This window comes from Phodopus roborovskii, unplaced genomic scaffold, assembly GCF_943737965.1.
Source record: "Phodopus roborovskii unplaced genomic scaffold, PHOROB, whole genome shotgun sequence".
Classification (NCBI taxonomy): Eukaryota; Metazoa; Chordata; class Mammalia; order Rodentia; family Cricetidae; genus Phodopus; species Phodopus roborovskii.
In genome coordinates this window covers 15,353,224-15,364,575 of record NW_026126482.1, presented here as the reverse complement: position 1 = coordinate 15,364,575, position 11,352 = coordinate 15,353,224, and the positions used below count along the sequence as shown (strand labels likewise).

The following is an 11,352-nucleotide window of genomic DNA, read 5'->3' as shown; positions in this document are numbered from 1 at the left end:
TTTGTTTTGTTTTGTTGTTGTTTCAGAGACAGGGTTCCTCTGTGGATTTAGAGCCTGTCCTGGAACTAGCTCTTGTAAATCAGGCTGTCTTCGAACTCACAGAGATCCGCCTGCCTCTGCCTCCCGAGTGCTGGGACTAAAGGAAGGCATGCTCCACCACCGCCCGGCTCCATTGTAATGTTATTAAGAACAGACAATCGATGCTTTAAAATCTGAATTAGACAGTTTGTATTCTAAAACACACACGAGCTGTACCAATTAAATACAACAAAGTTGAAAGGGAATATAAATTACAGTTTTCCTTTTTTGTTTTAAACAGATGATAGTAAAATGCTACCATCAGCTCACTATACACACAGACAGCAGCTTTTCAGTAAAATCTCCCGTATGTCCTTCACCAATGCTAAGAACTTAAAAAAAAAAAAACCAGCAGACTGCACACATGCTCTCTCACTTTCTCTCACAACACACGTGTAGCTGTACACACAGAGGTCCACTGCACAGGCATCTACAGAATAAGTCCATAAAACATTTTTTTTTGTAAAAATTTCCACACACAATCCTATAATGTCTCCACTTGCAGGGGAGTTTGGAAAGGAAAAATGTGACAACAGAGTGGTCAGTAATCAACCCCCCTCAAGGTGACATGCAAACCTATGAACTTGATAGCTCAGTCCATCTCTTCATCATTTTCCAGAATCAAGCAAAATGGCAAAACCATACCACAATGGAATCTACCAAGCTGAAACACACTGATAGAGAAGTCCCAAATCAAGACTCCTCCCCCAGCACCCATCCCCAACTCTCTGTACAGCTTTGTGTCTGCTTGTAATACTGCCTTGCGCATTCCACCTGCTTAGATGGGAATGGGAAATGCTAGGCTAGAGTAGGAGCCCCAGCCATTGTTAACGGTCAATATCAAGTCAGCAGGTATCAGGCTAGGTGGAAGACCAAAGGTTATAGCTGTTTCTCAGTGTGCTTAGGAAATGGGACCGGGGAGAGGGCAGCACATGGCTGGGTAGCCAAGGGTACTATGGCACCAGATGGAAGTGAGATTATATACTCACACAAAACAAGAGTGGACAGCAAAGACGTTCAGTCTCATAGTGCTTTGGTTATAAAGAACAGCGCCTGCAGCCTTTTCTACAAAGAGGGGTTTAGAACCTCATTCTTAGATAATAAAATAGTTTTTCATCTGCTCGTGTCAAAGCAGTCATCAGGTCGCTTTGTAACAAAGTCCAGTACCTTGTGATTTTTGACAAATCACTTATCTGCATTTCAATGTGCAGATATATGTCTCCAAACAGACATACCATAGATACACAAATCACATACATAATATATATTATTTATATGTATATATATATATGTATATATATATAAAACAAATCAGAGCATTGACTCCAGAGTCTGCAGAAAGAACTGATTAAAAATGTACAAGAATAAAGTTTAAGTCTGTGGAGGTCTTTACACAGAGAGGGCATGTAGGAAGTGCAAACAAAAAATACTGCCACTCAGGTAAGCCGAGACTTCGGTTCTTTTCCTTTCTGGAAAGAGCAGAGGCTGTGATTCCGCCGCCGTGGGACAAAGTGCTGCTTTTCCCACTGGGGAGGGGAAGTGCAGGGCTCCCCCTTGCTGGTCTGAGGTCAAGGTGGGTCACAGCTGTCTGAAGGTGGGACATGTACTGTCCCATGGTGGGATCCGTGAAGCTGCCGAGCTATGCCTGCAGATGCTTGGTTGTCTCTTACCAAGTGGCCGTGGCTTCCTGGAATATAGAGGTTGGTCAGTCCAAGCTCCTTGTCCCCATTTCCCCACCCCCACACAGGGCCCATCCTCCAAGGTGCTTCCTGAGGGGTTGGTCCAGATTGAATTCATTACAGAATCTAAGGGAACGGGGTGAAGCATCTGTGGGAAATGATCCATGTTCTAAGTAATTTCAAGATTAAAACAAACACACACAAACTTTTAGAGGAAAAGGTTCCCAAATGGACTTTTGCTTTCTTTTTATATCCTCTGAGTATTTGGAGTTGAACCTAGGACCTCATTCATGCTAGGTAAACACTATACCACTAGGCTACACTCTCAAGCCTATAAACAGCTGTTGCTGTATATGAGTATTTATGGTATATGTTGTGTGTGTGTGTGTACACAAGTGTACTTCATTTGCTTGTACATGAGAAAGCCTGTGGTGATACATTGTTTATGATCTAATATAGCCACTGAAGATCAGAGAAACAAAGCAGTCAGCTACCAAAGAGCTCTCACCTCCACTAATGCTCAGACCAAAGGGTCGATCCGCCGAACCTCAGACTGCATCTCCAGACTGCACTGCTCCTCACCAAATCTCAGACTGCACTGAGACCTCACTGAGCTCCATACATTCTCTCTAGCGTTCGGATTAAAGGCATGAGCTCTGTTTCTCTTTTAGACTGATTCACTCTCAGGTAGCCCAGGGTGGCCTTGAACTCACAGAGACCCCTATGCCTCTGTCTCCTGAGTCCTGGGATAAAAGGTGTGTGCCACTACTGCACAGCTTCTGTGGCTATCTAGTGTGGCTGGCTTTGCATTCTGATCTTCACTGGCTTTATTAAATCATAAACAATATATCACCACAGAAGCCAGAGAAAGATATTGAGTGTAGAGCAGGCTGGTCTCGAACTCACAGGAGATATGCCTGCCTGTCTTCAGAGTAGTAGAATTACAGGTGTGCTCCTTCATGTCAAGACTTTTCAAGTGGGTGCTGGCTTTCCAAAGCTGGTCCCTTATGCTAATGTAGCAGGTACTTTATTTACCAGCTGACCCTCCTCCTCACACACACAGAACTCTTTTCTGGTCCCTTATGCTAATGTAGCAGGTACTTTATTTACCAGCTGACCCTCTTCCTCACACACACAGAACTCTTTTCGAAGAAAAGGAACTGCCAGTCAAGTGTGGTAAAGTGTACTGTTAGTTCCACAGCTTGGGAGCAGTAGAAGGTGGATCTCTGGGAGTTTGAGGCCAGCCTGATCAACAAACACAGTGAGTTCCAAGACAGCCAGGGCTGGAGACGGGAGGGGTGGAGGAGGAGGGAGGGAGAGAGAGAGGGAGAGAACTGCTATGCCATAATGCCGCCGTTGTTTTAATGCAACCAACGTTTCTGTACATTATTTATTTTAGAATTTTGAGGACAGGGTCTCACGTCCTGACTGGTCTTGAGTACTGGGATGACAGATGGGTGCCCACCCACTACCCCTGGCTTATATTACATTTGTAATCCAAGCTCTTCAGCAAGGACTCAATATTCTAGGATGTTTCACAATGAAACTCTTTCTTCTTGTGTTCCAATCCATCAGGGCAAAACAAAGCAAGGACTACATCCTCTCTTTTTTTCTTCAGCAGGCCAGGATTCTTACAGTGTGGCCTCAGACAGCCTTATCTCCTCTTCTGTTACTCCTGGGGTTTGGGCAAACTTCACGTTCCCTGCCCCACCCCTTATGAAGTGGAGCCTTGGGGTGGAGCAATTCCTGAGGGTTTCATTGGGTTTCTCCACAGTCCTCTAATGAGTATTTAGGACTGAAAAGGAAACCTACCTTAGATCTAACAAATTCATCAAAACCAACAAGGCTGGCGATGTAGCACGGTTGGCAGAGCGACCACCCAACAGGCATGAAGGCTCGGGCTCCACCTCCACCACAGTAGAAACAGTAGGTGGTAGCACATGCCTGTAATCCCAGCATGGGACAGGTGGAGGCAGGGGGATCAGAAATGTGAGGTCACCCTCAAATCCAGGGAGTTTATTAAGACCCGCCTGGGCTAGAGACCCTGTCTCAAAAACAAAACAAAACAAAACAAAAAGCCAAAGCAACAGGACAACAACAACTAAAATAAAGAAGAAAAAGAAAATCAGACTGGCTTCAAGATCAGTATAAAGGACATGGAGAACTTGGTACAAATTCACATTTGCTTGCAATCACAATGATGAACAATGAGCTGCTCAGTCTGTGTTCCCAGCCACTAGCATGCTTACACAGGGGAAGCCCTTTTCTGACTTGAACAGACCTCCCTTACTCAGGCATAGGGTTTCCAGACTGTAATCTAGCACTCTGGAGGCAGAGGCAGGAAGTCTCTGAATTTCAGGGTTCCAGGCCAGTAGTAGCCAGGCCACAGAATCTGTGACTGCGCTGTCTGGGGCACTGGTCCAGAAGGCATGGGGGAAAGGTGACAGTCCCAACAGAACCGGGAGAGGCACCATGGGTGTGGCTGTCCTATCTTCCTTCACCAGGCTTTGGTGTCTCTGACCAGTCTGGTAAACTATGTTTTGCTGAGCCTTGATGTTCCAGTAGTTCACATTGGCATGGGATTAAAAAGGAAATGTAAGTGGGAAGAAATGGCAATACTTAGGAACAGAACACTTAGAAGGTGAAAATCTATATAATCCGCTTTTCCTTAATAAAACCCATTTTGCTCCAGTATGAAAATTAAATGACACTGTAAAGCACCCAAAGCCCAAAGTTGAGCTGGGCTGGAAACTTGTGCATTTCTACCTAAGGGCACCAATGTTTATAAGGTCAGTTCCACTCTGGAAATGTGTGTGTGTGTGTGTGTGTGTGTGTGTGTGTGTTTCTCATAGTATAACATGTTTTGTGATGCTGGGGATACAACTCAAAGCCTTGCTTTGGTAAATATGCTAGGTTAATACTCTACTCCTGAGCTACACTAATCCAGCCCTCCGTTCTTTCTCTCTCTGTGTATCTCTCTCTCTCTCTGTGACACACACACACACACACACACACACACACACACACACACAGAGAGAGAGAGAGAGAGAGAGAGAGAGAGAGAGAAAGAGAACACACACCAATGAATGCAACATGGAAAGTGCAGACCACGTGTCTTCCTCTATACCTATTCTAACCTTATATTTCTTTTTGCTTGTTTTGACACAGAGTCTTCTTATGTAGGCTCTGGCTGTCCTGGAACTCCATATATAAATCAGCTTTTACATGGGTGCCACAGACCTGAACTTTTACATGGGTCCTCATGATACAATTCTAACGGAGACAAGATAACTGAAGGAATCACAGAACTGATGAAATATGGGCGGTGCTACCAGACTGCCTTGAGTTAACCAATGAACAAGTGGACGAATGTGAAGATTTACTGTTGGGTCGGACATGGCCCACCTGTCAACCAACCCATTTTCCAATTAAAAAAAAACAAAACAAAACTGTGACAACAAAACCCCAAAACTGTGGTTCTGCTTTGATTCCCAAGTCAGAGCTGTTGTCCCACAGCAGTTGAGAAGGACCAGCTGGGAATGTGCACTGCAGTGAACCCATCTTCCCAACCACAGAGGTCGATGGAGCTCTCCGGCAAATCTCACTGTGGTGAGAAGCTGATACCCTGTGATCTGCACTCACTGAGAATGTGGGACCCAAAGGGCCGCCTCTGGGAATCATTACCTGCTCGTTCTCTATCTCGGAATGCAGCTGGTCAGCATCTGGGAGTCCATCTGGGACACTTTTATGGTCTGTTTCATTTGGAAGATCCCTCCCACCAGAGGGCTCTCCAACAGAACCTGCCAAACCATCGAAGTCTTTGCCATCAGACACACCCATGAACTCTGTGAAGGAATGGTCCTCCAATATGTTGGTGGTGTGTTCTATAGTCACCTCTCCTGGGCAGAATTCTCTGGCTGGTTGACCATTTTTGCTGAGGCCAGCATCCAGTTCTGAACATGAAGCAGTCCTGCACGGCATCCTGGAATTTTTCTCCGGGATGCTCTGGGGTGATGCATTCCCCTTAGGTAAGGCACTGTCTTCCTCGGCTGTTGTAGTGATTGTCTTATCCTTCCCCAAGCCTCTTTCTACTTCTGTAGGATCTTTATTTGAAGCTGGTCTGAAGTCAGGTGCAAGGGAAGGTCCAGGGTGCTCACTACACTCAACCTCCTTTGTTGAGATGGCTAGCTGGTCTGAGCTGTCGCTGGAAGGAACTGCCATGTCAGACAGAGTGGCGTTGGAGGCACTGTGGGAGAAGTAGCCACTGGTGAGGCTGCTGGTTGTAGGGCTCCGAGACACTGCTTTCTCCAAGACACTCGAGTCTGTCAGGCCTGCTTTAGAGGACCACTCCCTGTTCTCCAGGCTGGCGTTGTAAACACTGAAGTCAGCAAACTCCACTGGCACATAAGGCTGTGTGTGCACCAGCTTCCTGTTAATAGCTTCCAGCTCATTTTCCTCCTCTTCGGAATCCTACAGCAAGGAAGCCAAGGCCAGTCATATAGCAACTGTCTGATTGAGACATACTTCACTCTTCTAGTAAGGGCATTCCTATCCCTGTGTCTCCCTCCCTCCCTCCCTCCCTCCCTCCCTCCCTCCCTCCCTCCCTCCCTCCCTCCCTCCCTCCCTCCCTCCCTCCCTCCCTCCCTCCCTCCCTCCCTCCCTCTCTCATGAAGCTCATGCTGGCTTTGAATTCCTTATGTAGACTGGCCTCCACTGCTCAATCCTTTGCCTTCTACGCCTGAGAACAGGGAATGGGTATATAGCATCAGACCTAGCCTCTCTTTCTTAAGTCTAGTCGAATCTTGTCCCCTATGGAAGTAAACATCTTATTCTCTGAGACTGTGAATATAGACACATTGTTGCCTAACAGGAATGCATCTATTTTTTCTGTATTTACTCGATGCTCATTGGAAGGCTATCTTCCTCTGGTTTAAGAAAAGGAACTGGATTGATGGGCAAATGTCAGCATGACATTTCTCCTCTTCTCAGTCATGAGCAGAGGCATGTCCTGCCTAAGGCAGAGGAATGGGCTTCTTTGTTTGGTCTGACGATCTTCAACCCACAGAAGCAGAGTGCAGAAGATCCAGGCCATCTGGGGAAGTTTGTGAACTCATTTAGGAGGCCAGAGAAAAACCCTGAACCTTGCACTCAACATTTCAGTAAACGCTGTAACAGGGAAACATGCTAGCAATTCATCAATTGTTGCTTTCCTGGATCTGTGAGAAGCAGAGAGAGGTTTAGCTAGAGAACAAGGAAGTTAGCGCGTGACTACCAAGAGAATTCTCCAGAGTTAGGTAGCTTGGGAACTGGCAAAGACTGGAAAATTTACAAAAGTGGGTATCAACGCAGTCTCTGCCAAACAAATGATACATTTATTTTGTTATAAAAATTCTTTTTATAAGTATTTAAATTTATTTTGTGTATATGAATGTGATGTGTGCCTGCTGCCTGATGCCAGAAGAGGGCATGGAATGTCCTGGAGCTGGGGTTACAGATGGCTGCAAGCTGCCATGTGGAAACTGAACTAAAGAACAAGTTCTTAACTGCTGAACCATCTCTCCAGCCCTGAGAAATATTGTTAAGGACATTTAAAGTTATTTTTTATGTATGTGTGTAGAGAGTGTGTGTTTGCACTTGCATGCCACAGCACATGTGTGGAAGTTGGTTTTCTCTTTCGACAGCCAGTCCCAGGGATCAAACTCGGGTTGTCAGGCTTGACAGCAAGCCCCCTCACCTGTGGTGCCATCTATATTGCTAGCCTTATACAGAGTAGAAAAATAATTGACACCATCTAATCTATCTTAAGCTAATCTCCTATATACCCAGCAACACAGCATATATCACTTCTAATACACACACACACACACACACACACACACACACACACACACACTAATCTTTTAGACCAGGTCTTATTCTATAATCAGAATGGTCTAGAACTCCCCATGTAGCTCACCCTGGCTTCAAAACCATGGCAATCCTCCAGCCTTGGCCTCCTGGATACTGAGGTCAGAGGTGTGAGCCGTCATGCCCAGCAAGCAATGATTTTAAGATGTGACTTTGTTTTAAGAACTAACAGGCGAGCTCCCACTGTGTGCCTTCTGTTGCTGGGAATGCCTGGGCTGAGTGAGAAGGGACATGGTCCCTCCTTCACTAAGGTACAACCCTGAGTTCTTATTCCAAGAAGAGTCCTGAGCTCTACTAACTTAAAAATCTCAGAAATAGCTTTATCCCTGTCCCACTCAAAACATCTGTACAATTACAATAACCAGATGACTATAGAAAGCCAGGACCCAAACGCCTTCCTCATTAGGGCTGCACAGGGGGCATATTATTTAGATGAGAAAAAGGGGAGATCATCAAAATGAGGCAGATGGCTACTCATAAATAAAAATAAATTTCATCTGTTGAATTTGATTAGCAATATTTTCTTTTGCATCACATAATCTTATGAGATTTAAACACCCCCAAAATAGTTTAATAGGGCTGGGGATGTAGCTCAGTTGATAGAGTCCCTCTCTGCCTAGCATACCCTTGATCTCCAGCCCTCCCTAACCAGGTGTGGTAGCACATGCTTACACTCAAGCACTCACAAGTTCCGAGGTTGGAAGATCGGAAGTAAAAGGTCATCTTCAGCTACATAGTGACTTTGAGACAAGCCTGGGCTACATAGTAACTTTGAGAAAAGGCTGGGCTACATAGTGACTTGGAGATTAGCTTGTGCTACATAAGACTCTGGCTTTAAAAAAAAAAAAAAACAGTTAATATTTTGCTGTTTTGTTTTTCAAGGCGGGGTTTCTCTGTAGCTTTGGAGCCTGTCCTGGAACTTGGCCTACCACCGCTCAGCCAAAAGTTAGTATTGTTTATTGTCACTTCAACTAAAAGTTAATATACAAAGTTTTAAAACATTTAACTGACAGTTGGAGGTACATTTTGTGACACATGCTTAGGGCATGTAAAGCCCTCAGTTCAATCCTCAGAACTCTTCCAAAGGGGAAAAGAGTGAGTATAAACTCATTGAAGAAATCAACAATCGTAGTTCCCGGGCTACTGAAAGGTGACTATCAAATAGCAATGACAAAGTTTTCGAAATTAACAAAACAAAAGCTTCGACAAGGAAATGCTCACTTTGCCCCTGTATCTTTTTGTTCCGTTTCGAGACAGGGTTCACTGTGCAGTCCTTGAGGGACTGCAAGTTGCTACATAGACCAGGCTGGTCTTGACTCACAGAGACTACTTCCCCAGGGAAGAGAGAGTAAAGGTCTGTGCCATCAGGCTCAGTTAGGATGTAAGTACCCTTGTATCCTAATCTTTGATTGCTTTTTAAATTAAATAAATCTCTTCTTTCCATTTTTTATTTTAAAAACAAGTAAGGACAGTAAGATGGCTCAGTGGGTAAAGATAAAGGAACTCACAAAGTGAATAGAGAGAACCGATTCCTGCATGTTGTCCTCTGACCTCCACATGTGTGCTGTGGCATGGGCTACCCACACATAGGCATGCACGTCATGTACAGATAAGTAAATCTAATAAAGTTTTATTTAAACTGGGAGGGGATTGTGCTATGGTTTGGATGTGATTGAAAACTGCTTGGGAAGGGCTGGAGGTAGCTTTGTGGAGGAGGTGTGTCACCAGGGGCCAGCTTTGAGGTTTCAAAAAACTACACTTCAGGCTAGTTCTCTCTACTTCACGCTTAGGGTCTGAGATGTACGCTCTGAGCTCTTCCTGCCATGCGTCTTCATGCTGCCATCATGGATCCTAACTCTCTTAAACCGTAAGCCCAATTAAATGCTTTCTTTTATGCATTGCCTTGGTCATGGCTCTTTACCACAACGATAGAAAAGTAACTAATGCAGGCTGAGAGGGGTGTAGCTCTCTTGGTAAAGTATTCACCAGCACATACAAGGCACTGAGTTTGATCACTAACACTGTGAAAAAAGAAAAGAAAAAAAAAACCCACCCTCCTCCCCCAAATGTATATGGGATGGGACGGACGGGGCCCGGCATTCTTTCCCTGTGCACTGACGCTGATAAAACAATAGAGCATGGGCAGACTATCTCGGTCGTCAGCCCATTCCTGTATTTTCACATTCTGTATTCATCATATTTAGGCTGAAAATTGAGTTTCAAGTTTTACTATTCTTTATTTGCTTAATTTAAGCTAGCAAAAATAATGTAATTCTCCAAGCCCAAGAGTACCCAATACAATTAGCAAAAAGAAAAAAAAAAAAAAAAAAGCAATTTTGCAGATGATGGGTTGTGGTCAGGGATTTTCATCTTTCTAAAATACTGTTTGCTGGAAGGAGCTGTTAGTTTAATGGGTAGAAATGTATCAGACTCACTGAGATAAGATTTATTCGTAAAGGATTCGTAAAGACTGACCCAGGGGAAACCGGAAGGGTCAAGTAGGGAATGGAGTTCAAGTAGGAAACAGGCTAAAGACGTAAGGATGACTTATGCCAGAAATCAAAACAAAACAAAACAAAAAAACCTTAGGAGGTATTAAATGTTTCCCAACATTTAAAAACAAATTGAAATTTTTCTGAAGAGATGCCTCCAAGAAGGAAAATAAGAGAGTTGTCTGGCTTACAATGCATGTGGGGGGACTTTAGTCAGATGGGACATACAAAAATGTCATTTACTGCCGAATCTTAAAGGATGCTGAACCGAGCACCTGCCTACAGATGATTCAGAAGCAAAAGAGGTTACAGCCTGACCTCCATGTGGAGCAGAGTCAGGCTTTCGGGCTTCCCTGTAACTATTGCCCTTGTGATTTGATGTTTTTCCCATTTAACCTATGAAGGTGACATTTCTCTATAGACAAAAGGCTCTGATTATTTTTTACAAAAGGGACGAAGCCCATTACCGAAGCAGTGACAGTGGCTCTTAGCAGGGAGAGTCACACAATTTCTGCTGCCACTATAATTAGCTTGTGGAGGTTTGTTCAGGGCTGCCTGCCAGGGGCCTCCAGCACTTCTACCAGGGGCCCAGGGGCTAGGAGGCAGAGCACTGAACCATACTCAGTTATGCTAAGGATGTGGGTCTGTGCCTTCTACTCTCAGTAACTGTGTGACTTGGGACAAATTGCTCTATCACTCCAAACCTGTTTCTTCCATGAGATGTTGCTTATGCCAGACCAGAGAGGGTTTTGTGGACACAGGGGGAAAGTGCTTACTGCTATTCTCTATGCCTCATAATTAAAAAAAAAGCTCAAAGCTGGTCATAGTGGTACACACGTTACCACAGCTTCTTGGGAGGCTGAGGTAAGAGGATTGCAAGTCAAAAGGCCTTCCTGGGCTACACGGTGAGGCCAACACCAGCCCGGGAAACTTAGCAAGACCTTATTTCAAAATATTAATTAAACAAAACAAAAAAACAGGAAAGGGACTTAGTGACAGACTGCCTGTTGCAAGCCCTGGATCCAATACCCTGTATCACAATAAGGGATAAAAATAAAAAACTGAAAGTGATCCTTGCATTCCTATGTTCAAGAGGCAGAAGTAGGAGGACTATGAATTCGAGGCCACCATGGGCTCCATCGTGAGACCCTGTCTCAAAAACAAAAAAGCAAACAAACAAAAAAAAAACAAACCAA

The 11,352-nt window shown here is 44.5% G+C and overlaps 1 protein-coding gene across 7 annotated transcripts in view; it reads right to left on the bottom strand.

Annotated features, from left to right (window-relative positions):
- Positions 1–204: 204 nt before the first annotated feature.
- Positions 205–11,352, bottom strand: part of Kif13a (kinesin family member 13A) — a 177,642-nt gene continuing 166,494 nt past the window's right edge. For all 7 annotated transcript variants that reach the window (XM_051194333.1, XM_051194336.1, XM_051194337.1 and 4 more), the window contains 2 exons: positions 5,442–6,227; positions 205–1,765 (listed from right to left, as the gene is read on the bottom strand). In XM_051194333.1, coding sequence (XP_051050290.1) covers positions 1,745–1,765; positions 5,442–6,227 — 807 coding nt within the window. In that variant the 3' untranslated portion in view covers positions 205–1,744. The remainder of the gene's footprint in view (positions 1,766–5,441; positions 6,228–11,352) is intronic.